The 27,857-nt window shown below is 42.4% G+C and overlaps 1 protein-coding gene across 1 annotated transcript; it reads right to left on the bottom strand.

The window, feature by feature from the left end:
- Positions 1 to 1,455: 1,455 nt before the first annotated feature.
- Positions 1,456 to 9,757, bottom strand: LOC117538926 (very long-chain acyl-CoA synthetase-like). The gene is made up of 10 exons (XM_034204906.1): positions 9,197 to 9,757; positions 7,441 to 7,650; positions 6,666 to 6,824; positions 6,450 to 6,574; positions 6,151 to 6,345; positions 5,373 to 5,463; positions 4,913 to 5,111; positions 3,933 to 4,030; positions 3,690 to 3,817; positions 1,456 to 2,669 (listed from the first exon to the last, which is right to left on the bottom strand). The coding sequence occupies exons 1-10, from the start codon at positions 9,672 to 9,674 to the stop codon at positions 2,493 to 2,495; spliced, it is 1,860 nt and encodes a 619-aa protein (XP_034060797.1). The 5' UTR covers positions 9,675 to 9,757; the 3' UTR covers positions 1,456 to 2,492.
- Between the last annotated feature and the right edge of the window lie 18,100 nt (positions 9,758 to 27,857).

Below are 27,857 nucleotides of genomic sequence, written 5' to 3'. Positions count from 1 at the left end.
TCTGAGTATCAGTGTCAAAAGTCAATCACCCCCAAGAGTCAAAGTTACTGTCTTTAAATGTGTTACAAAGGCTTCTAGATTAACAGAGGATTTAGAGGCAGAATAACAAGCTAAAACCAAAACAATCCCTCTTACAATACATCATAAAACTGAGGTCTGACAGTGCGATGTTCATGCTTACAAGCTGATATAAGAGTGAACAGAAGATCAGTGCAAAGGTTCACTGATAAACAATGTTGCTTAGTTGGTATTGAAAAGATCATTTCAAGAGCTACTATTTATCTAAACAATCATAAAAAAGGGTCAGGGGAAAAAGACAACCAGAGTTTAATTATTAAAAGTAGCTTGTAAGACATAGCTGTACCTCACATACTGTCAACATTATGGACCAAATTCACACACACTGTGGACATGCACTAAAGCCGTGTCAACTCAACATAAAATCTCTTATTCCTCTTATCTTTGACCCCATCTAATATTTAACATATCTACAGTTGCAAGAAAAAGTATGTGAACCCTTTGGAATTACCTGGATTTCTGCATAAGTTGGTCATAAAATGTGTTCTGATCTTCATCTAAGTCACAACAATAGACAAACACAGTCTGCTTAAACTAATACCACACAAACAATTATATGTTTTCATGTTTTTATTGAACACACCATGTAAACATTCACAGTGCAGGGTGGAAGAAGTATGTGAACCCCTAGGCTAAAGACTTCTTCAAGAGCTAATTGGAGTCAGGAGTCAGCCAACCTGGAGTCCAATCAATGAGACGAGATTGGAGGTGTTGGATAAAGCTGCCCTGCGCTATAAAAAATACACACCAGTTTTGAATTTGCTATTCTTAAGAAGCATTGCCAGATGTGAACCATGCCTCGCACAAAAGAGCTCTCAGAAGACCTATGATTAAGAATGGTTGACTTGCATAAAGCTGGAAAGGGTTACAAAAGTATCTCTAAAAGCCTTGATGTTCATCAGTCGGTAAGACAAATTGTCTATAAATGGAGAAAGTTCAGCACTGTTGCTACTCTGCCTAGGAGTGGCTGTCCTGTAAAGATGACTGCAAGAGCACAGCGCAGAATGCTCAATGAGGTGAAGAAGCATCCTAGAGTGTCAGCTAGAGACTTAGAGAAATCTCTGGCACATGCTTGCTAACATCTCTGTTGACGAATCTACGATACGTAAAACACTGAACAAGAATGGAGTTCATGGGAGGACACCACGGAGGAAGCCACTGCTGTCCAGAAAAAACATTGCTGCACGTTTGAAGTTTGCAAAAGAGCACCTGGATGTTCCACAGCACTACTGGCAAAAATATTCTGTGGACAGATGAAACCAAAGTTGAGTTGTTTGGAAGGAACACACAACGCTATGTGTGGAGAATCCAAAGGGTTCACATACTTTTTCTTGCAACTGTATATAAGTACTTGAAATAACAATTTTACACTTTTTCTTATTTGGGGGTCAATCTGTTTAATTTATAAAATGTACAAGAATATAATCATTTCACACACATTTGTCAAGGCTGATTTTCAGGTAATTACCACATGCACTATTATAATATTTAGGGCCCTAACCTGCCATATCTCTACTTGAAACCCTGGATATTCACATTTTCTGCCAATGAGGTTTAGTTGTGGTTCTTCGGCAGTGACAGAAACAGAGGAGTCTTACGCTGTGGAGGTGATGAGAGAGACTCTTAACGATCGACGCTCCTCTGCTCTCTCAAAGTCGGGAGTGGACGCGTTAAATATGGAAAGTCATAAAGATTTCTTCCCTCAAAATCTTGGATGTTTCCCACTTGCAAGCCTACATTGAGTCGCTCCTTTTGGCCTGAGTGTCCAAGTGTAGGATTGCTTATAATATATAATATATTCAAGTAAACATGTATCTGAAGATACTCCATGTTTTCGCCTGTTTCGTACGCTTTGTGGTACAGGATGTATGGGAAGAGTTGGTCCGGGGATCGCAATTTCTTTACAATCCAGCTCTCATATGACTGTGGATGAATGTCTCGCCGGACAAAATATATATCAAACAAACCGCAGAAAAGATATGGGCAGCATTTATTTTTCACATCGTACAGCTTGGGTAAGAAACTGCTGAAAAGGAAGTTTACCTTGCGAGGGGAAGTAAGAAAAAAACGTTAATATGTTTAATTTAAAACAGCTTAAAGATCTTTCCGGGTCAACAGAAGGATTTAATGGTGATTTGCACAATTTTCTATATTCGGGAGGTAGACATATTTGATCTAAAAGGGGTATTTAAATCAAAAAAGAGACAAACAGTTAGTGTAAATGACTTTCATATTCTTGAGATTTAGAGCTGAGGTCAACTTGAGGAATCAAAAATGTTAGTAAAATTAGGTTATTGAAACATGACGTAACGCTTCATAGTCCGTCCGTTCCTGAGATTAGTTCATTTTTATAAACAAGCTCCATGAATGAAATGTTGCATCTTTGTAAACAATCGTCTTGTTCAATGATGAGGTTAGAGTTTGATTTCCCTTGCACCGATCGCTCTGTAGATTTCCTCCGTCAGGGGAACGTACGACTTCTTCTCCGGATCTAAAAAGTACAGAGGATCTTCGATGTGAGCCGGGTCGAATCCCTCCTCCACCAATTTCACTTTCTTCATCTTGAACGTCCCAGTCATCTCCAGGCAGGGCTACAAGACACATGGGGGGATCTTTAAAAATAGTTTTCTCTTATATTTGAAAGCAAACAACGAAACAATGAACGACACTCGAGGGACGCATAATGAGCGTATCGGGTAACAGCCAGGAGTCACAGATCCACATTTCACACCTCACACATGCAGGCAGCTGACTCTATTTGTAACACCACAGAAGTCTCATGTTAAGCTATAACATCCAGCCAGTTCCTCGCAGTGAAGTGTACATATTTTAAATTAGGGAAAACAAGAGCACTGATAGCAGATCTGTTATCAGTAACATCAGACATCCTGACTCTCAGTTGCAACATGGGTGTAGGTTAGGTATCAGATGTGGTGTAATAATGAAGTTTCTTAAATAAAAAATTGTTTAAATAGTAAGTAAATAACAGTGATGTTTGAAATGGCTTTCATACAAAAGGTTACATATATTGCTGCATAATATAATGCACTAACCCGATGATCACGTATAATTTCATTGATGTAGACATAATACTTTTCGATTAATATTATTGTTATTTTTAAAGTATTATTTCCAAGGTCAAAAACATACTTGAAAACTCAATAATGTTTCATATCTAACTTCACTACTAAGAGCCTTGTCTTATACTGTTTTATATTTTTGACTGATGATCAGTTCCAGCCCCTTTTGGGGAGAAATATCTGTGAATAAAAAGGATTTTATTTCTACCAAAGAATGCAGAGGAGTTGAGGGCATTCTTTCAGACCTGAGTAGTGTCTGTAGTTCTCCTTAGAGAGTACAGCCACAACGACCTCCAACAAGTAGAGCTTGTTTGCTGGATAAGAGGCGATGCCAAATACTATTGATTGTAAAAGTCTTAAAATCTAGATCCAGATATCCAAGTTTAAAAGGGTGACCTGATCTGAACAGAACAGAGAGGTTCAGAAACAAACAAAAGAGGTCAAATCAAAACCAGGTTGGATCATGTTTGACCTCACAAGACAGAAGGTGCATGGGAAAAGTCAGAAAAGCATATACATTTATGTATTTACCTGAATCCTGATGAATCGAGGTCTTGCGTACGCGGGGAGGTAGTTGACGACCTGCTTGTAGGCGTGCAAACAATCAAAGTCTTCTTCTTTCAGAGTGACAGCTGCCATGCCGATCCGCCCCTCGTGACCTTAACACACAATTTAATTAAATACATCCAGAAAATATGAAAAAGCAACAAGGGGAATACTGCATTTATCCTCGTCGTCTACACTGCAATCTGTGGTTTCGTTAAGTGTTTTTACCTTCAACTTTAACACCGTAGACATTTGCCTCCAAAATGCTGTTAGCCAATGTGAGAATATCTGCAACCTCTGATGTGGCAACGTTTTCTCCCTTCCATCTGCAACAACATCAACCATCATGAATTAAAATAAGAGACACTTGTGCAACATGTTATCCCAAATGACTTGACCTGGCTAGCACCAGACTTTAAGAAACTGGAATTGCTGACTCACAACTCAAGCTGCAGTTTACAGTTGCATCAAATTGTCAAACTTGGCAAATAAATTCATGAGTTATTGCCAATAACGTGTTTTGTGAGGTCACAGTGACCTTTGACCCCCTAATCCTTCTTTATCGGTAGAGTCCGGGTGGATGTTTGTGCCAAATTTGAGGAAATTCCGTCCAGGTGTTCCCAAGATATTTCGTTTACGAGAAAGAGATAGACATGAGATCAGTGGCTTTTGACCCCCAACATAAGTTCCTTTTTAGGCTGCCTTAAAACTAAGAAGATGCAGTATCTGGATTTGTGTGGAAATTAATGGAAATAAAGCTTATGATGTATAAATGGGGGGTAAATTGCACTATGTCCAGTCTTTACGACCCCTCAAATGTGCCACTTGCTCAAGGAAGCTAACATTCACACACATTCACACACCGTTGGCGATGCCATCGGGAGAAACACGGGGTTAAGTATCTAGCCCTGGGATACATCAACACATTGACTGCAGAGGCCGGGAGCAAACAGTTGCTAGGGGCAGTCCAAAGTTAGAAATTATGTAACTGCAACCCTCCAATTCAGCCAGTATTATAAATGTGAAGAAAGAAAATGAATTGACTCTTTTAAATTGTATGCAGCTTCGAGGTATCTTCCCAAAAAATGAAGGGTATCTCCACACAGAGCTGTTTAGATCTGAGGTATCCGTGCTGAAACATTTAAAATAAAACATACTATTCAGAGACAAAAAACTAACACATCAACACAAAGTGAGTTGCTACTTGCCTGAAAGTGTCACCCACTCGATCCATAAAGTACACAAAGTTCATCTCATCAAACCGGAGTAAATCTCCGGTGTTGAAGTACAGGTCGCCTTTTTTCCTCACGTCACGCAGCCTCTTCTTCTCGGTCTGCTGATGGTTGCCAGCGTATCCAACGAAGGGAGACCTCTGAGTGATCCTCCCCACCATGAGCCCCGTCTCACCTGACAACAAGATGCATTCAAAATGTCAATCACAGTTTCCCTGAGACTCGAGGTCACGCTATTGACCTACTATTGAGCTACTTTTTTGCTTAATCAAAAGAAAAACAATAAATATATATTGTTGTAAATTTGCTTGATTTTATTCGACTAATTGAGAAATAGTTTGCGGTTTTAAGTCAACGATGAGGAACTGCTGGTCTTATGTCAAAGAAAGTGCAATAAGAAAATAGATACGTTTTTTCAACTGTGAATGTGTCTCACCTGCGATTGCCTCGATACACAGACCCTCAGAGTTCCTCACAGGTTCCTCCTTCTCAGTGTCAAACTTGATCAAAGTGTACGGGAAGAAAAACTAGACGAGAGAAAAAGTTATTCAGTAAGAGTCATATTGTGTCGGACAACTTTAACAGCCACGCTAGCATCTCTGTGATGATGTACTTAGACACAGTGGGGATTTCAGCTAAATGCTAACATGCTGATACTAAGGAGGTATAATGTTAACCATGTTCAACATCTTAGTTTAGCGCGATAGCATGCTAACATTTGCTAGGTAGAACTAATAACAAAGTGCTTTCGGCTGATGGTACCAACATTAATATTGAGGTTATTTGGAATCTGAAAATGTATACCAAACTGATGGTGGCACAATGGAAAAAGTTAAAGAATGACCAACATAAAACATATCATGCAAATCACAAAAAAGTCCAAGGCACTCTCTTTTCAACAGTTACTAGAGTATAAACGATGTTTATAGGTCTAACATGACTAATGCCATATACAAAAAATATACCCCTGGAGCTTTCTTGTGATTTTCAGTGTCTAGATGTACAGTAGGCTTATCCTTATCCAAAGAACACTTCAAACCAACTATTTGAGTTCAGGAAATGGTGCTAGCGATTAAGGAAAAAACAGTCTTATTAGGATTAATCCATTGGAAAGCAAGAATGTCTGCACTAGTTTTCATGACAAATTATCTCATAGTTATTAAGATGTTTCAGTCTTTACTAAAACATTGCTGCAAACATATTCCTCTACGTACCCTGTGGACGAAATTGACCCGCCCCACGGCTCCGATCTTGGACGTGTAGTTGATGAAGCCGATGTTTCCCTCGGTGGCAGCGTACAACTCTCTGACTTTAATCTCCCCGAAGCGATCCAGAAACTCTGTCCAAATATCAGTGCGGGCTCCGTTACCGATGGCGACCTTCACTCCATGGTTCCTCTCATTGTCTTTCTGCAAAAAGTAAGATTTGAGTCAAACAGGGACATAAAAAGCTTCATAATTTCCATCAAATTTATACTTTAACAATTGAACAAGCCGTTTGAGGTCACTTTTACCCTGGGTGTGTTGCAGAGGTAGCGCATTGTTTCCCCGATGTACTGCATCACGGTCACATTGTACTTCCTGCAGTCGTCCCAGAACTGAGAGGCAGAGAACTTCCTCTTCAGAACAATAGTTATACCTGCAAATACATAAATACAAGTATACATCGGCTTCTTAAATGGCCAACACTTGTCTGTAAGTGCTTTTCAGTTTGAGGAGGATTATATTACCTCTATCGATGGCTCCCACCATCCCGATGAGGAAGCCTGCGCTGTGGTAGAGCGGCAGGTTGATGTAGAAGATGTCCTCTGATGTGATGCCACACGCTGCCTGGATGAAGGAGGCGGCCCAAACCCTCTCATGGGTGACAACGGCTGCTTTAGGCAAACCTTCAGAAGTCAAATAATACAGTCATCTCAGGTTCTTACATAAAACAGGCACAGCTAGTACAATACATTTTAAAAAGGAACATCGCACTCTAAATTTGCTTTTTTGGGTTTTCCCTTTCCTGTAGTGTGTTACATAGGTTTTTTGTGCGTGTAATTGGTCTGCAGAAGCTGAAATCCCCCGAGAGGGAGTTTCTCTTCCTGACACTCCCCACCCTGCCTGAAATGCCTCCATTGGACTCCTTTTTTAAATACCGTAACATAGTGACATCACTATGGAACACTCTCAATTCTATTGGCTAGCGCTCCAACACATTGTAAGTGATAAGCTAAGGGGCCAGACATTTCTGACACATCTCTTATAACAACAGACACGGCCGGCTAACCAATCAGAGCAGATAGGGTTCTTGTTGACACTATGTCACGGAAGTAAACAAAGGAGTCCATTGGAGGAATTCAGGCAGGGGGGGGGGGGGGGGGGGGGAGTGTGTGAAAGGAAAACTCTCTCTGAAGGGGACCCTCAGCAAAAGGAAAACCCCTCAAAAGCACTCAGGATTACTTGCAGGATATAAAAGTGCATCAGTTTTAGCTACAGTTTTCAGAGGAGTTCCTGGTGTACCTGTGGTGCCCGATGTGTAGATGTACAGAGCAGTGCTCCTGATGGTGACGTTGGCCCGGAGGTCCCGGGACATTGGCTGATCCGAGGCATGGGAGATCTTGTCAGACAAAGAGTTGATTCCCGGGGTGCTGCAGGCCTCTGACAGGAGGAACACACTGATGCCTTGCTCCGTCAGCGTCGGTAGAACCTCCTCCACAGCTCCCTGCAGCTCTGAAACACAGAGAGGCATTCAAGTTCTGCACAACAATGTCAGAGCGCTGTGTTGCGCAATGCAGCACATGTAGGCTTGGATCGGGTTACCTCACATCCCACTGGGACACGAGCACATGGTGCAGGATATTCAGCCTAAATGTGTGTATTTCTCCTGGGGGGGAACTCTAGCTCTAAAGTGGGAGAGCGGAGAAACAAGTTCTCAGAGTGCCTCAAATGAACCCAGTATCCAGGACTGAATGTACAGTGAAGTAACTGAAACCATGAGGGAAAGTGATTCAACTACTGTTGGAGATTAGGACTGGGTGATACAACTCATTATTATCAAATGTGGCCTTTCATATAATAACAGTTAACACATCTTTCAGTCTTTATCCTGTTCATTTGTTTTAACTTCTCACCGGTAGTGCAGACTAAAACAAACTGATCATTAACAGCCTGTAATCTGTAGGAAAAGGTCTTCATAAAGGCTGATTAGAACCTCTACAAACCTACAAATGCAATATGTAGCCTTATTGTTGATGAGAATATTCAAATCAAAGTGTCTTTGAGTTGTAATCCAGCAGAGGAAGATCAACTCAGATCTGTTAATTAGGTTTAAGTAGCAGCACAGTAGCAAACAAGTTTTACAATGTTCTAAAACGGTGAGTAATCCCAATAATTAAATGACAGGGCGTAATAGCACTACAGAACATCGGGCCCAGTGTGTGTGTGTGTGTGTGTGTGTGTGTGTGTGTGTGTGTGTGTGTGTGTGTGTGTGTGTGTGTGTGTGTGTGTGTGTGTGTGTGTGTGTGTGTGTGTGTGTGTGTGTGTGTGTGTGTGTGTGTTAAAGGTTCAGGAAGGAGAAGCATACAGTACATAGTGTGTGTAAAATATTAATAATCATAGGATATTAAAAAATCTCACAACTCATGTTATTTTTCATTCTCTAATAAAGTTACAACCCAAAGTAGGAATGGTTGGTTTCTCAGGCTCAATTCAAAACAAAGGAGCTACCTTTGCAGTCTGCTGTCTGTTGTGTACCTGAAGAAAACTTAAAGGTCACTATGTTGATAAGATCATCTTATTATCTTATCAAATGTATGTAAATTGCATGGCTAAAAAAAATCCTTTCCTGCAAGGTAAATACAGCTGTCAGAGGGAAATACAGTAATGAAGTAGGGCTGGGAAATATGGCCAAAATCTTAGATCCACAAATCTGAATATTCCATAGCATTTTCCAGTAATTCGATCAATAAAAAGAATATGTGAAATTATCATATGGTACTAATTTGGTACTAAACATGTAGTATAATGAATTAGCATACAATCAAAGTACTGTACTACTTAGTTCAATCATCTCCAAACTGTGATTGGAGCACAGCATTTGAGTAAAGGCAACACTGGAAGTTGCACAAAATGTAAACACTGAAAGTACTTGTACCTCATTGTTGGCCTTTGTACTTTGCACTATTGTGCACGCTTACAGATTAACTGGAAAACCCGAAGACCCCCACTCTCATTGTATGCGCCCCCCTGACACTTTTACCATCTTTCTGCAACTCACCTTCAGAAGCAATGATCACTTTTGCCCCGCAGCAGGAGAAACAGTGCAGCAGAGACTTTGATCTGATGTTAACGTTGAGCAAAGCAGCCGGACAGCCCAGCTTGGCCAAACCGAGCCAAGTCCAAATGAAACTGGGCTCGTTGGCCAGAAACAAGGCGACCGCATCCCCCTCCTTCAGCCGGGCTTCAGTCTGCAGAGCCCGGGCCACCTTGTTGCTCTGTTTATCCACCTCTCCATACGTATACTCCCGCCCTTCAAAGTGCACAAAGATCTTATTCGGATGGCTCTTCACTGCATCCAAAAAGCAGTCCAAGACGCTGTAAAACTGTTTGCCTTTCTTGTACTTGGTGAGCCTGATGCCGAGTTTAATGCTCCTCAGGATGTACGCGCAGTCATCGCCTAAGTACGGGAAAAGTGTCCTGATGAAGGAGAGGGACAGAAGAGCCAGTCCGGCTAAAACGGTGAACCAAATGTACATTTTTGCAGAGACCACAACGCAGGAGGCATGTGTCACGGAGAGGCAGAGAAATGAATTTTATTCATGTGAAGTGTGTGACAAGGTTCACCCACTCAACCCGGGGCGGTGCTCAACTTTGTCCCGCTGACCCCTCCTTCATTCCGGAGTGTTTTCTGGTTGCCAGACCGGTTGTTTTTCTCAGCCACCGTGAACTAATTTCACGTTTATTTATATCCAAATTCATTGCTATTATCGTGTTGGAATATTCTCAAGCTATGTTGCACAAACACAGTTGCTGGAGAAGGTTTATGATTGTGGACAACGATGTTCCCTTAAGTCTATGCAGGCTGCTACTACGATATGTTTAGCGACTCCTAATATCAGCCTGTAGTAAGGCTACGGTTTTTATCAAATAATTCAGTTAATGCTGAGATAACTATTAACACATTTCTATGTATGTGAGTCTGTGGGGACTAGCCTTACGTTGCTGACAACAAACTACAAAACAGCTGCCTCATAAACTGTTTATCCCACGAGCTGCATCGATTGTTTGTTAAAGTGTCGCGAGACCAACGCATATTTCTGAAGTTCTGACACGTGCTGGGTACCTCGGGCTGCAGCGAGCAGGATGTATTTTAATTAGGGCTGTCAGTCGATTAAAAATATGTAATCGCGATTAATCGCATGATTGTCCATAGTTAATCGCGATTAATCGCAAATTAATCGCACATTTTTTATCTGTTCTAAATGTACCTTAGAGGAATATTTTTCAAGTTTTTAATACTCTTATATGAGTGGACAAATATGCTTTATGCACATGTTTATTATCATTTGAACAATGACAACAATTCTCATGAATATTAAACACAACAACCTCTGAACATTACAAATATTCGCCTCAATTCAACCTGGAACCTCTCAATAATACAATACAAAGTGTGTGTGTGTGTGTGTGTGTGTGTGTGTGTGTGTGTGTGTGTGTGTGTGTGTGTGTGTGTGTGTGTGTGTATGTGTGTGTGTGTGTGTGTGTGTGTGTGTGTGTGTGTGTGTGTGTGTGTGTGTGTGTGTGTGTGTGTGTGTGTGTGTGTGTGTGTGTGTGTGTGTGTGTGTGTGTGTGTGTGTGTGTGTGTGTGTGTTTGTGTGATGGATCGTTGGAGCTATAGAGAGGCGAAGTCCCTCCCCTTCCGGGAGCCTCCATGGGACCCCGGAAGCGGAAAATTATACATTGAAGTCAATGGAGAGAGAAAGGTTATCTTTTGATCCCGTTTGAATTGTGCCACGAATGACACATATGATGTTTGTCAATTTAAAAGAACATTTTACAAGTCAAAAAAATTAAAATGTGTCGTAAAACTGTGAAGTTACACTTTTTTTTGTGTGAAACCGCTCAGTGAACTACAGGTCTCTGGTCTCGCACAAAACGCGTCACCATCACAAAGACGGCCGTCACGTTAGCAAATATCACCTGTTTCTTTCAGAATGAGTCGAAAAGTATAAAACGAGGTGAACATCACTTCAAGTCTGGGCATGTTGAGAGCTGTACATACACGAAAGGGGAGTTAGTCGGTTCTGTAAGAGCAGCGGGACCGGCTTTACAAGGTTTCGGTGAGTAATATGAGTGCAATGTGTAACGTTAATGTCAGCTAGCTAACATTAGCTAACAAGGTACACTAACGTGTTTTGTTTTAGTAACTAGTTTTCTCCTTAAGAAATTCGTGGTCTCTGTGTATGCTGTGGATAACATTAGTGTTCACAAGAACAAGGTACACTCCCGTGTTTTGTTTTAGTTGCTCTTCAGATTGAAGCGGCCAGTTTTATATCGACTATACTGTATGTGTGATCTCCTTTTTCTCGTTGTGTCATTTGAGTTTATTTGCTGTGTGTAGATTCCAGGATGTTGGTTATCTAGGCACAGCTGTGTGTGACTCCCTCTGGTACACTGGTATGTGTTTTCCTAATGTAGAGAGCATTGATTAATTAATAAACTACACACTGAGTCTAGATCCTGACCAAATCCTTTTTTATTGTTGATCAAATGTTTTTCAAAAATGTATTCATACACATTTAGAAAAATACAATGTACAATCACAACCAATACAGCTCAAATTACAAAAAATACAGAAAAAACAAACAATAACAACAATCAGACAAGAGGACAAAACTATGGAAAAATAAACCCTCCCACCCCCAGATCCGGACCATCCTTGTATTATTGCTCATTCAATCTATTATAGCATGCTAACAAATGGTACTTACTTTATTTTTACAGATCTGCATGGGAGACAATGGCGCGATGCAGAGCGCTGTCTGTGATTGTGCACAGGGGATGTACAAATGCAGCCACGTTGCAGCATTGGCAATATTTGCCATGTGGCAGATCAGCTCCACAGATGTTGAGTGCCAGTGGAGGAAGCCTGGCACTTAAAAAGTAGTCCAGCCGGTGTCTCAACTTTACCAACAGCGAGAGGAGACATACAACCCACTGGCCAGAGACATCGTCAACTGTCAACTGGGGGGTTGTAAACGAGGCCGAAGGGGTGAAGGCTTTTGTGGAGGCCTATCAAGTGACAGTGTTAGAATCGAGTCTGGTCTCTTTGTGAGTGAGTCGGGTGTTTTGGGAGCATCACCCGATGGACTTGTGCAGCCATCTGCCCTACTGGAGGTGAAGTGTCCACACAGCCAGAGGAACATGACCATCACGGAGGCAGTCCAGTTACCATCCTTCTGTCTTCGTGAGGAGGGTGGGTCATATATTCTCAAGGAGAATCACTCATACTGGCACCAGGTCCAAGGGCAGCTGCACATCACAGACCGGAGTCTCTGCTACTTTGTTGTGTGGACCACGAAGGAGGCGATCATCATCCCCATCCCCAAAGACCCTGCATGGCATGGAAATCTCCTCCTCCTGGAGAACTTCTACACCCAGCATATGCTCCCTGTGTTGGCCAGTAGAGAGGAGGACATTTAAATAAACATACTCTTAACACCCTCGGACTCTGCGTTGTGTTTGGTATGTGTGATGGGGTGTTATGCAGAGGGGAGGATAACAGGACACAGCAGATTGGGATTGTGGTGGAGATGCTGAGCAGTTATTTAATTGTTGCATGTAATTATTATTATACTGCGTGCTTCTTAGTTATTCCATCTTTTGCTGTAACATGGATCTGTATGTAACTCTATATTTAGGCCCATTCCCAAACCGCCCCCTACACCCTACCCCTCCGTTTGCGCGTTCACGCGGAGGGTCCGCCATATTGAGGGCTGTTCCAAACCAACGAGTGTGGAGCGGTGTGGAGGGGGAGTGGGCTATCAAGCCCTCAAACAACTGAGTCTGCAGCGGTGCTGACTTGAGACCGGTCTCTACCTGACCGGTCTCAACGCTGTGTGTGTCCGTCAGGAAACAAGCTGTTTACAAGTAGTTCCAGCAAACATCCACTGATAAACTGCGATGTTAACAACCTCATGATAACCTCATATGTTTTAACTTAGGATCATACCTGTGTTTAGTCTAGAAAAAGGTAAATGTGCGCATTTTATTATAAAGTTGTGTACATTTACAGACTGTTGCAAAAACTAAGAAGCTTATAAACATCAGGTTTAAAACTAAAAGAGCTTTACAAAAAAGTAACACAATGAAAGATGTTTGGAGTTTTATTTGAGTTATTAATTTACATTTTTTGTCTAAGAGATGCTGATTTGAAACCGTTGTTACATACAGTTACGGCATTTCCTGTTTCTGCCGGAGAGAGGGGAGGCCGTCCCAAAGCTTGCTGCTGTATTTACTCCCTCCATCTGACAGGAGGGAGCCTCGTTGAGCTGCGAGTGTGGCTACAGACGGAGTTCACTCCATCACGGAGTGGTAGGGTCGAGGGAGTGGTTTGGGATTGGGCCTTACTTGTTATCTACCACACTTCCTTCTACATCATACACCATCATTATACATGATGGTGTATATAGGATATATATATTTGTATACATATCTGTAAATTGTATAATTGTATTTAAATGTCTTTTTGATCTCTCTGTCTATAAACACAAACTGAGTAAGATTGACAATAAAGTTGACTTTGAAAAATATATATATTCTTTATGAAAATAGTTGACTGTTGTCAAATGAATCCAAATGAAACGTTGGACTGAACTACAACTACGCCTTTAAATCTCTACGGACTGTTTTTCAGTGGGATGGCAAGTTCCTATCTTTAAACATGTATTAGTTTTTTCTCAGAACAGATTTGATTTTCTGAAGTTAATTTAACTTTGCCGACCATGTAAGGTCATTATTAAAAGGTACAATCAATTTGTTTAGAGTTGACTAAAATAATGAAAAACATTTCACTTGGATAATTTACTGACAGAATAAGAAACTCAATGCTGCTCTACTCACCTGTTCCCTTTTTATAAAGTGAAACAGTTGAAACGATAGATTTTAGTAAACTTAAAAACAACCTTCTCCAAAAGCTATCAAGGAATATACCGAATACTTGTTTTAGAACTTTATTACATATTTTTATATAAATAGTTTGAATGATCCATAATTGACAGAAGCTTGTGTTTACACTGACCTGTTACTCATATATTAATGTCTTTGTAACTTCAGTAAACCACTACCTCACTAATTTCTTTCATTCATCACGGTTCAGTAAACTAAGTGATACATGAACCAGTTTAATCATTATAATAACGTAGGATTGCAACTCTTTGAAACTGTAGGTGGCTCTTAAAAGAGCCGTTGTGTTTGGGTGTGCTGGTCTCAGGTCAGTCTAAGCCCTCTCTCCGCGGATGCGGCGGGCCAGCTGGATGTCCTTGGGCATGATGGTGACCCTCTTTGCTTGGTTCATCTTACTGGGGGGCAGCTACATGGATGTCGGTGCAGTCCACAATCATTGTGCAGTTGAAGGCAGAATGAATGAAGGCAGAATTAATTTATTATTGACTCCGAATGAAGCACAACTTCATGTCATACAATTCATTGACTTTATTTGTAATTGTGTAAAAACATATGAGCATTGATTAGCAAGCAGGACCTGCAGGAACAGAGAATGGTGATGGATGGAGCTGGGAAGAGTGGCTCTGTTCTTGGTCCCCTCCTCTTCTCCGTGTACACAAACTCGCTCGGATCAGTCATTAGCCCGCATAGTTTTTCTTACCACTGCTACGCTGATGACACCCAATTAATTCTGTCCTTTCCCCGCTCAGAGACCCAGGTCGTTGCACGCATCTCTGCTTGTCTAGCTGACATCTCTCAGTGGATGTCTGCTCACCACCTCAAGCTCAACCTTGACAAGACTGAGCTGCTCTTCCTCCCGGGAAAAGATTGTCCCACTCTTGACCTAACAATCAACATCGGCACCTCAGTTGTTTCCCCGACTCAGACTGCAAGGAATCTGGGTGTGACCCTAGATAACAACCTGTCCTTCACTGCAAACATCGCTGCTACAACCCGTTGCTGCAGATACACGCTTTACAACATCAGGAAGATACGTCCCCAGCTGACTCAGAAAGCGACTCAGGTTCTGGTCCAGGCTCTCGTCATCTCACGCCTAGACTACTGCAACTCCCTCCTGGCTGGTCTACCTGCATGTGCCATCCGACCTCTGCAGCTCATCCAGAATGCAGCGGCTCGTCTGGTCTTCAACCTTCCTAAATTCTCCCACACCACTCCGCTCCTCCCTTGCTTACCATGCTGCGAATGGATCTGGCCCTTCCTACATCCAGGACATGGTTAAACCGTACACCCCAGCGCGTGCACTACGCTCTGCATCAGCCAAACGACTCGTTGCGCCCTCGCTGCGAGGGGGACCCAAGTTCCCATCGGCGAAAACACGTGGGTTTGCTGTCCTGGCTCCAAGATGGTGGAATGAGCTCCCCATTGACATCAGGACGGCAGATAGCTTGCACATCTTCCGGCGCAAACTGAAAACTCATCTCTTTCGACTCCACTTCGAGCGTTAGAACTATTAACGAAGCACTTTTATACTAATAAAGGACTGGCTTACCTAAAGCCAGTGGAGTAGCACTTGAAATGTTTCGCTCTATGAAACCTGATGTACCTATATGATTCTGTTTTCTTCAAGGTTGTGTCTTCCTGGTCGAATGTACTTATTGTAAGTCGCTTTGGATAAAAGCGTCAGCTAAATGCAATGTAATGTAATGTAATAAAGAAAACAGATCAACTTTATTATCGGATATTAAAAATTCTATTTCAAAACAAGTTGCCGCTCCTACAGTTTTCTAGTATGTAAAGATGATTTCACATGACCTATGCAAAATATCACACTCAATACATGTGTGTCTCTGGGGGGTGCATTGTGCCTTTGATGTATATAAATAATATACCATAACCAAATACTATTACGTACAGTGGAAATCAGGTTGCCAGAGCAGGTCAGTGTGCATGTTCCTCAGGGTCTCAGCAGTTACAGGTGAGGTAAAGAAAATAAAAGAGAAAAAGGTCAGTAACAACACTTTAAAGTAACAACACTTTGAATAATTATCTCTTCTAACAATTTTCTCTCAATAAGCACACAACGACTGTCTTTCCAACAAACAGATTGACTCACCCTCACTGTCATCACAATGAAACACATCCAGAAGAATGTCATGCAAAGCTCCATGCCTGCCTTCGACTCTCCCTGAACTGCTTCCTTAGCATTGATTGATTGATTGATTGAAAAGTTTATTAACAGCTTGTATATTGGGTACAGTACAGTACAGCTCAAAACATACAATTGTTAAGGGGATGCAGACCAGAGAAAGACTTTCGTCTTGTTTACATCAGGGTCCCCCATTTCCAATTCATCATATCATTTAAGACATATAAGACATATTTGACATACAGATGGCTTATTTACAATTTACATACAAGTGGTTTTTTTACATACAGATTGCTTATTTACAATTTTCATTTTAGATTTCGTTCTAATACATCCTAACCGGACATTTAAGACATACCAAGTCTACAGATATACAGTTAGTAACAGAGTCTAAAATGCGAGTATATACATAGATGGGGGGGGGGGGGGAACTGTCCATTGTACGACAGGTTGAGATTTGTAAATCTGCACCCGGTGGAGGGCGCAGTAGGCTACTCTTCAAAAGTTTCACGAAATACTTACCATCATGTTTGGTTACTGTTTAACATTTTGGTTTACTTCATGTAATAAAATAATAACTTCATGGTAAGGCTACTAAAAATGACAAGGCTAAGTAATGTAATGCTAACTAACGTGCTCGCTACTCGTCGCTACTAGCTAGGTAGCTAACTTGACTATGTTCCATGCACAACATGTATATTACCTATGATATTACCTGATATGTCTGATCCAGCGACTCCTGGTCCTTTCATCAGACGGGAAGCGATAGAACGAGCAAGTGGTATGATCAGTTTTGTGATTACAACCTGGTACAAAGCATACAGGCATCTTGTAAAAGTGAACCAACCACTTGGAGCATTATCGCCTGTGACATCACTTACGCGACCCAGAATGGGATTTGGGTAGTTTTTGTAGTCGCGTATTTTTCATAGTCTTATATTTCAACAGTTTTACGACAAAATGTGACTTTTTTGACATGGAAATGATTGTTTAAGATTGACAAACATCATATGTGTAGTTCGTGGCACAATTCAAACAGGATCAAAAGATACGTTTTCTCTCTCCATTGAATTCAATGTATAATTTTTCGCTTCCGGGGTCCCATGGACCGGAAGTAGATGGGCGTGACTTCGCCTCTCTATGTGCAACTCAAGAGGCGCATTCACACTGCGGTACTTTTCCCACAAAGGTTCATGTGAACTTAGTTCATGTGAACTCTTTAGTTCGCATGAACTAAGTACAGATCGCGTTCACACTGGAAAAAGTCCGTGGGGGTGGATTAGGCAAATGAAGCCGCTGACGTCACTTGTTCTTCTTCTGCTTTGGGTTTACTGGCAGGCCGCAAACCACTTCACGGCGTATACTGCCGCCCAAAGTCTCCGCCCGGAAGTCCCCGGAGTTGGGGACTGGCTTCAGTAGAAGCTGCTGGGAGTCCCAGCAGCTTCTACTGAAGCCTTCCGAGTAAATCGCCAGAACGCCGACACCTCCTCATCTCTACCGCTCCCATGTTTTATTTTGTGTTGCCATAAGTTAGTCTCTCTGCGTTTCTGCGCTGGGCTAATGCTAATGCTAATAATGCTAATGCGAGGATAATAAAATGGCGGCTTCACAAAACTTTTTGGGAGTTTTACGGGGCGTGGTTTGCAATCCGCCCAGCCAATCAGAAATATAGCTCTTTTCTCACAAAAGAGCCGCTCGAAAGTCCCTGCTCTCTAGCAGTGACTTTCGAGGGGGTAAAAAGGTTCACATGAACTAATTTTAGTACCGGCTCTTTTTGGTGTGAACGCGATAAAAGAGTTCACATGAACTAAGTTCACATGAACCTTTGTGGGAAAAGTACCGCAGTGTGAATGCGCCTAAGGCATATGCTCGAACGGGAGCTGCCTGGACGCTGCGATCATGTTGCGCGCACTATCCGAGCTGAGTGTGCTGACTTTTCGTACATTGTCCCACTGTCTGGCTTCCTGCATAAAGTCAACTGCTCGGCGCAGTTGTCGGCGAAATGTCACTCCTCTGTTTTCATTGAAACAGCTCCTTATATCCGTTAGCGCAGCTAGCTAGCACCAGATGCTAACAACAACAATACACGTAAGGTCTCTCCCGGTCCTCCCGATGGCCAGTCAGGGCCTGCCGGTGAGCGTGGAAGTGTGGTCTGCAGCAAGCGGGCGGCAGGAGCGGGGCTGTCAGCATCAGCTTGTAGATGGTATTTTAAACTCGATGCGCTCTGAAACTACTGGGTGGCCGAGGACAAAAAATGCACATGCGTTAATCGCGTTAAAATAATTAGTGGCGTTAATTTTTTTTTGTTGCGTTAACGCGTTATTAACACGTTAACTTGACAGCCCTAATTTTAATATACTTTTTGCATGTTTATGCATAACAAGCGTTTGTGCACAAAGCAACAGTTTTTATTAAATCCACAGCTGACTATGGTTTAGATTGTGGTGTCTGTTTTTGGAATAAACTTTGCATTTTTATTCTCTTTCTGTAGTAACTAGTAAGCTATAAATTATAATATACTATTATACTGTTGAGAGATTGAGACAAAATGCATTAGCACCTGCTATAAAAGTTCCTGTTGCTGCATTGCTGTTACACATATTATAGTCTTCTGTGGTGTTTTAAAAAGGTATGATAGTTTGTCACATATTAACCCCCACAATCCTGAGTCTCTACCACCATGAAAGTGGATTGAATAAGATGATACATAAGGAGAGAAACTTTTGTTTTTCACTGATTTACACATGCGACACCTCCAGGTTAAACCCGTTTACTGCAGTTGTATTATTCTGATAATAATTGTAGAAAAGGATATTAAATTCCAGCTGCAGAGACTGAAATCCACTGATTTATATTCATATCAGAAGTCATAACAACTATGGACGCACTGCTAATGGCAACCTATACTATAAATCCGCAAACTGAGCAAGGGGTGGGGGCGTGCTCTGCTTAAACTGAGCTGTTTTTGTCTGCTGATTTATGAGGAGGGGCCCAGCTACTAGTCTCACACACACAAATATCAAGTGGTGAGGGTCTAATGTTCTTGAAACGCCTATTTGCTAGGGTTGTCCCAAGTAATAAGCAGGGCTAAAACTAGATTTGCAGACAATGAAATGTATGTATTCAAACCAACAGACCAATAACCAGAAATTAATACATTTAAACCTAAAACTGAGTTAATTTGCTAATTCTAAAGGTTGACGTACACAGAGACACAGGTCAAATGTACGTCACAAAAATAACCTGGGGCTTTCCTGCTGTGAGACTGAACTCCAAAGACTTAACATGACTTGAGAATTTAAATAAAACAAAGTCTTGAGTTTTGATCCAACTAAATCCCTGAACAATATATTTTACAGACACAGCTTTGAACACATATTTAAATACTATTAATTATTATTATTTGGTCATAGCAATACAAAAAAGGCACTATGTTTCTGTACATACCTGCTTTATGCTGCTTTGACACTCACTTGTACAAATGTCACATATAAAGCCTAATCAAACACAAGGGAAGCCAAGAGAACTGCAAGTAGACACTGGAACAACACTGTGTGAAAGATACCAGACATTTGGTGTACATCACATCCCTATGTCCTTAAAGGGGAGGTGAAATTAAAGAGACGTAGAAGAAGAGGACACACTCAACACATAGGTGTGTTGCGATACAGGCCTTCCAGTATTGATTGACAATAACCTTGATATTTAAACTGGTGGGTTTATGATCCTAGTGATGCACAATGGTTAGCTGGTTTTCTTTTAAAGCAAGAAAAACAGAGATGTTACTTATACTGTTAACAATTTACTCAGTTAAGAAATGCTGGAGAAACTAAGACCCCGGTCCGTCCACACGGAGACGAAAACGAACCGGATATCAAAAAAGTCTTCCGTCCACACGGAATCAGCTCAAGAAACGTGTCCGTCCACATGAGACCGCTCGACCCGCTGGAAACGCTGTAGTAGAGGGGTATTCAACTCAAATTCAACGAGGTCCAGTTAGAGAAAATCTCCCCATGCAAAGGTCCGGAACATCAAAATATCTTACTTGCTTTATGAATTAGTGGGATATATATTGAAGTAGCCTGTAGCTTTATCAACGTCTGCATGTAATCAACAACTGACTGCCAATCAAAGAAAGAAAGTACAATATTTATTGTCAATTAACATTGAACTATACAGTAACATGCTGTGGATATGTGTAATGTTCCTCTCGGGCTGCATTTAAAAATAAAATAGAGAAAATAAATAAAATAGCTTTTGAAAATGTGTGCATCTTAAAAGTGCTTAATTTTAGATAAATAAAATAAAGTGTAGCAGCAACTTGAGTTTCCCTTTTTCTTTGTTAACCGTTTCACATCATGACTTAACAGTTTCAGACGATTATAGAACACTATCAGTCTTTATACATCATAACAATTGAACAGTTTTAAAGTTTCTCTTTCTTTCCCTCTTATATTGCAGTCCCTCACTCACTTTTTTTGTATTCAGTGCGAGAATTGAGCTGAGTTTGTCCTGCTAGGAGTTTAAATCTGGGCTGAAATTGTGTCAGGGCCATTCTCATATACACATGCAGGTGCTAATTTTTTTTTTGTGACCTCAGTTCTGACTTGAGAGGGAATGTTTGGTCAAACACTTTGTGTTTTGTCTCATAGTGGCGTTTTGGCCCTTTTAATGAGCACCACGGTCTCTGAACAAATGAGACACACTGGTTCTGTGCTCCCAGTGGGCAGGATGAACATGAATGAGTCCGTCCACTCAGGGTTACAAGCTCTGTTCTCACTGTCCACTTTCCTCTTCTTGGAGAGCGCCATGTGTAATTATTTGTCTCTCCCTGTCTGCCGCTAACACACCTGTTCACTCTCCTCTCCGCTTAGTTCTCTCCCTGTATCGCTAATTATTCTCTTCACTCACTTTCCTCTCCGCTTCTCCCTGCCGATCTCTCGTCTCTTCTTCTGTGTTTCTTTTCCTGTATCGCTCACTCGTCTCTTTCGCCCCTGTTGGCAGCGGTTAAAATAGAATCGCCCCGTCAAAATTGAAATCCCCTATTAATATTGATTATAGGTGCGGGTACGTATAGGTCGGCGTCTGGGTCCGGATCCGGACCGCGGTCCGCCTGTTGCAGACCCCTGCGTAGTACATATGCCGGGCCTGTAAGTGGTGCTGTACTTCCGCCACAAAATACACCAAAAGCAGCGAATAAGTCCCCCGAGCATGGTTGCCATGGTTGTCTGGTTAGTGCTAGATCGAAAAATGTATGCCTTCTGAACAATTTAACAGTCCAACGTTTTTTTGACATGTGAAGAAAAACACTAGGGAGGAAAATTAAATATAGGTCTATGTAGTCTGTAATGCTTTCTCTCTTCGGTAATTATTTTTCTTAATTTGTCGGCTGGTTACTCTGATAGCTGCTGCCATGCTCACTGCTCAGAATTAGCCTGGGGACAAATGGTAAATGTGCTTTAAATGAACTATTTTATATTTTCATGTGAATATGCAAACCTAATTCTGACTTAACTACACAGACCAGTTTTCAAGAGATGTTGGCTGAATGAATCATTTTATTAGATGTAGTGCTGGTGGAGCTGTTGGCCACTAGGAGGCGGGAAAACATCAAACAAGATGGATGCTGGCGTCCAATTCATCCGGGCCAGTTGACCTGTCCACCTGTAAAGATGTTAAATCTGACGTTTTATAAACAAATATAAATCGCCCAAAACATAAGCGCACGCTGATGCGCTCTCACACGCACGGACACACACAACCACTCATAAGCGCCACATGTAGGCTATCAACAACAGCCTGCCCTTGCCTCAGAGCACCACAGCCTGACAACGGCACAGTGAACTAATCACACTATCACTTTATCGAATTAATTCAGATTTCGAGGACGATGTATGACAAAAAAACGGTCTAATTTGGTCAGTTTAGCCGTTACATCTCTTTGTTCTCTCTTGCCCTTTCTCTTTTGAGTGCCGCTCTTGTGCTTTGGTTTGCTGTACATTATAAATTCAAGCAGCTTCTACTGAAGCCTTCCGAGTAAATCACCAGAACGCCGACACCTCCTCATCACTCCACCGCTCCCATGTTTTGTTTGTGTTGCCATTGTTATTCTCTCTCCGTTGGTGCGCGGGGCTAATGCTAATGCTAATAAAGCTAATGTCAGCAAATACAATGGCGGCTTCACAAAACTTTTCAGAGTTTTACGGGGCGTGGTTTGCAATTCGCCCAGCCAATCAAAATTGGTACTTTTTTCTCCCCAGGATAGTACCACCTCTCTAGCAGGCACTACAAATGGGGTTAAAAGTTATCGGAACTAAGTACTCTCTTTGGTGTGAACGCAAAATTCCTCCGCAGAAAACCGGCCCTTTTAATGTCGGTATCTCATGAACTTCCCCACTCAATCTATCAAGACCCGAGCAGTTCTAATAGAAGTCCAAGGTAAAGGCACGGGCCGGCGCATTTCGCTCAAAGGAATCCCTCACCATATGAACCTTGATCCTTAGAAAGAAGTAAGTGAAGAGGCACATCGTGTCAACTCCCTTGGAATAGGTCTGAGAAACAGGGGTATGAAAAGAGAAGTAAGAAACAGAGGCACAACGTGTGTACGTGCACTCTCCTAAAATCGTAAAAGAAAGAGGTGAAGAAATACAAAGTAAGAAACTGAAATGAAAAGGCACCACATTGCGTAAATGCTTCCCCTTAGAATAGGGTGGAAATTATGAAAAGGGGACAGGGGACACCAGTGAAGAGGGATAACAGTGAAGAGGTATGTTGTGTCTAACCTTGACGTAATTGCACTCCCCAAAGGGACAGAAAGAAACAGTATACGCAGAGGGGCATAACGTGTCTACGTAAATGCCCTCTCCTGAACTAGTTCAAGGGAGAAGGGGTGAAAAAATACACCAAAAATTGAACAATTCGAAATGGAAAGTAAGAAGTCTAAGTAGAGGAAGAGAGGCACCCTGTATCTACGTGAAAGCCACGTAAGCCAATCTTCCTTTCATAGAAGGTTTGGTGGAGGAGAGGGCCACCAGAAAGTACCACAGCTTCTTAGCTGCAGCTCCACAGCTCCTTGCATGTCCCCTAAAACACAGTTTTAGGGGAATGGAAGCTCAGCTGTGTACTGACAGAATGGGTGGACAGGATACTGCGACTGGGTTACTCACTTCAGTTCTGCAGCCTCCCTCCTCCATTCAGGAGTGTAAGAGAGGCAAATCTATCATCCCAGGAGGAGATAAGTTTCCTTTCAACAGAAATTTAGGCCCTGCTGCAAAAACAGGCTGTGTCTGTTGTGCACTCTCAGGACAGAGAAAGGGGGCTTTACTTCATGTACTTCCTGGTTTCCAAGAAGACAGGAGAATTCAGACCCATTCTGGATCTTCGCATCCTGAATCAGCACATTGTCTGCAAAAAGTTCCATATGTTAACCATAAAACAATTACTGGAACTGGTGCAGCCGGGCGATTGGTTCACAACCATCGACCTGAGGGACGCTTGCTTTCATGTCAAAATTGCTCCAAAGCACAGACGTTTTTTGCGTTTTGCTTTCCAGGGGATAGCCTACGAGTACAACAGATTGCCGTTCGGCTATTCCCTATCCCCACGCACGTTCAGCAAATGTGTGACCACAGTGCTCCAGCCGCTTCGCAACCATGGCATGAGGGTTTTATTTTATCTCAACGACCTCATAGTCATGGCCAGGTCCAGGGAATGTGCAATGTTCCACACAACACAATTGATCTTACACCTAACCAAGTTGGGGGTTTGCGGTCAATTGGAAGAAGAGCAATCCCATACCTCACCAGCAGGTGGGGTATCTTGGGATTTTGCTCAATGCAGCCCCCATCGAGAGCGAGGTGTACGCCCCATCGAGAAGGAGGGCAGGCTACGTGCCACTCTGTCAGAGGACAGACAGACGTGGTGCGAGGAAGGGAGTCTAGAGCCTCTGTCCTGTACATTGGGCTCTATTCTATCCTAGCTATAACTACTGGTGGAAACGGGACTTGCTCATGCCACAGTCAAGGTGTATGCAACTGCCATCTCGTCCTGTCATGCGGGATTAGTCGGCGGACCAGTCTTTAGCCAACCGCTTATTAATCGTTTTTTGCAGGGGATCAGGAGACAGCGCCCAGTGGTGTATGTCTCCACCCCGCAACAGGAACTTTCATTGGGGCTCGAGGCTTTGGTTACAGAACCGTTTGAGCCTCTGGAGCTCTCCTCCCTATAGGCGCTATCATTGAGAGAGAGAGAGAGAGAGAGAGAGAGAGAGAGAGAGAGAGAGAGAGAGAGAGAGAGAGAGAGAGAGAGAGAGAGAGAGAGAGAGAGAGAGAGAGAGAGAGAGAGAGAGAGAGAGAGAGAGAGAGATATATAAGCAAAAAGAAACAGCTTTGCTGCTTGCTTTGACTTCTGCCAAGAGAGTATGAGTACCGGACTGTAAAATATGGGGCATGTAATGCTTAAGTTACATAAAAGCAGACACCCTACTATTTAATCTTGTTATTTACATTTATTTACAATTTCATGTTCACCAAGCTTCGTCACAAGTATCTACTGATATTTAGTTTGTGTGCTGTTATACAGTTTAACCTGTATATGGTGCTCTACACTTACATTGGCTAGAGGTCTGACGTTCTGGTTTGGGATAAGAGCGAAGAAGTCAAGGGATTGCCAGAACATTCCATGCGCTAACGTGTGTGACTTCTTGTCATTGTTCTCAGGTGGGTAAACTGTCTAGAAATGCATAAATAATCAGTAAATGTTATAAAATGTTAACGGATCAATTCAGTAACAGTTTGGGAAAACTCGACACGGTTAATGAGCAATTAAATGCAATTTGAGGTATTTATGATAAGAATAGCCAACTCCGGTTAGCATGTTAGCATGTACCTTAGCTCGCGATGCTAGCGCGAGTTAGCCGTTAGCTTGGTATTCTTTCTTTAGAAGTTAGAACTTTAGCTGGTTAGCGATACACGGTTGTAACGCAATGATATAATGCCTTTCGTTGTAATTAATGTTGGCTTTAGAGAAATGTTGGTAGATGAATAGAAGAGTTAATGTTAATCCAATGTTAATAGAGAAGTTTATTACCACATGAATTCATTACAGAAGTGGCCTAGCCATGTTAGTAGTGTGTTGTATTCATGTAAAATGCTATTGTGGTTAACTAAGCACCTTGCTAAGGCTCATTGTAAATGTTTCATAAGTTATGAAGAACACTTAGTGTTCTTGTTAATATGTGTAGCTTTATAAGGAATTAGTTTGTAATAGTTAACATGTGAATGACACACTCAGAGTATGTGTAGTAACATGTAAGGTATATATGCACAATACAGATAATTCACTTATTGTGTAAAGAAAAGGGAATATTACACATGTATTTAAGTTGATTTATTTCAATTCAGAGTTTATTGTTTTAATTAATTCTATATGTTCTTGAGAAACATAAAGAACTATGTTATTTTGAGAGATATAAATATATTTTATGATTTCGAATAAAGCAGAAAATTCCATACGCTAACGTATGTGACTTCTTGTCATTGTTCTCAGCCGTCTCAGATCCCAATCATGAGACCGGTAACATATGCAAACTGACCGCTCTATCGGTGCACCCGAGTTGCCTTCTGGTTCGTGGTGACCGTAGCTGGGCGACACTTAGACCGACACTCAGACCGAACCCCTCCTCTGTTCCCAAGAACCCTAGGAGTTTTTCCAGGTCAAGGGTTATACAGCTAGATGGCTTTAGTCGTCCACCTATGCACGGCGGTGTCTTGGTCTACGCCAGGCCCGTTCATAAGGTAAGTATCTCTAAGAGATGTCTGGCTCCTTTTTCATCGTCGGTGCTTGCTGGGGCAACACAGGACTGTTGAAAGGAGGAGGGCTGTGGGTCAGTTAGCTGTATCTGACCCCCAGGGACATAATGCACTTACGTTGTCCCATGCTCCGTAGGGACCTGGGAAACGTGGTGCGCAGTAAGCCCCATATACAGGGCTGGAAGGTGGGGAGAGCCTTCCCCACTACGGTCACACACACACACACACTCTACATGAGGTAAGCGTGTGTGAGTGTGGGGGATATGGTGCACTTACATTCTCCCCATGCTCCTTAGGGACCTGGGAAACGTAGTGTGCAGTATATAGTGACTTGCGCTGGCACATGCATGGTGGAGCTATGTGCTTATTCAGACCAATTAGGCTCTACCCAGCCAATTAAGCTGCGGCCCCGACTTCTCCACGGTCACAACCGGATGATAGGAAGTTGGGGTGCGGCCCCTGACCAAAGGCCGGTCAGGGGCAGTGTGGTGGGTCGATGTTGTAGGGCGACAGAGCGTTTATCCATCGGGGCTCCACCCACTGTACCCAGAGGCCAGTAGAGGGCGGAGCCTGTGTGAGATAGAACGGGGGGGGTCCTACTTAGGGGCCCTGTCTTTCCTATGCCGCTCGCTGAAGAGGGTGTAGGATGACAGTCTGGAGGTGTAGCTGCCTTATATGCGCACACATTCAGGTAGGCTCGCCCTGATTGGCCGGCTACATTTACAACTTCAGTGTGTGAACGCTCGCGTATCATTGATGAGAGTAGTACCCATAGAGTCCAGTAGAGTGCTCCCCCTGTGCTTATAGAACTAGGGTTACAATATGTGACCCCCCGTTTCCCATCAAGCATTTCGCTTCTGCAGCTCGTGGAGAGAAACTGCTCCGCCTCGCTCTCAAGGCTGCTGGCGTCTTTTCAACGTCTCAAGCAGTCGAGTCTCAAGAGCAAGTCGGACAAAATGACTAACCATCATGAAACGCACTAGCAAGACGGCAGTCGCAATTGCGCAGGTCTGCGTCGGTCTCGCTCATCTCAAACAAGCCTAGTATCTCATATACACTAAGAAAAAGGGCGTATCTGATCAAAATAGGAAAAAGGCTGGAGTTGAAAAGTAACAGTAATCAATTGTTATAATCAGTTATTCACTGAATAACAATACATTACATTATAGCTGGCCTAATAATTGTTTGGCAAATAAAAAAAGACTTTAAAACATTGGGAATGTCCAATATAGCAATATAATTATATACAACAACAGCATATTTCATGCAGATCATGTACGTTTTAGATTTAGACTGCCTGAATGACTTGCAAAGACTGGTAGAAGTCCACATAGGAGTGAGGGATACTCCCATTTCTGCACAGTGTGAGTTAGTCTTTATTTTTCACAGCAGTGATCCCAGGTGGACCCGTGTGCATCTTCTTTGGTTCAATTGCATGAGCAGCTCTGGTCTCCTGCTTTTCAACTTGCAGCTTGGTCGGAAAGCTCATATTTGAACTGAATCCCTTTCGGATCCTCTTTTGTGTAGCGCAGCCATTTCATTTTCTGCCAACGAACTGTTTGTCCCTCTGTGTCTTTGGTTCTGTTTCTGACCGTGTGTTGTAGTAGGGCTGTGCAATTAATCGTATTTTAATCTCGACTTTGGCTTGCAACGATTACGAAAACAACATAATTGAAATAAAACGATTATTTTGCTGCGTGCGCTTTCGCCCCTCCCTAAAAGCCCCCCTCGGCCAGGTTGTGAGGGGAAATTAGTGAAATGAGAATGGGCCATGCTCATCTCTTGTCCTGGGTGGCAGA

Source organism: Gymnodraco acuticeps, unplaced genomic scaffold (genome assembly GCF_902827175.1).
Source record: "Gymnodraco acuticeps unplaced genomic scaffold, fGymAcu1.1, whole genome shotgun sequence".
In the NCBI taxonomy this organism is placed as follows: Eukaryota; Metazoa; Chordata; class Actinopteri; order Perciformes; family Bathydraconidae; genus Gymnodraco; species Gymnodraco acuticeps.
This window is presented reverse-complemented; position numbering and strand designations above follow the sequence as displayed.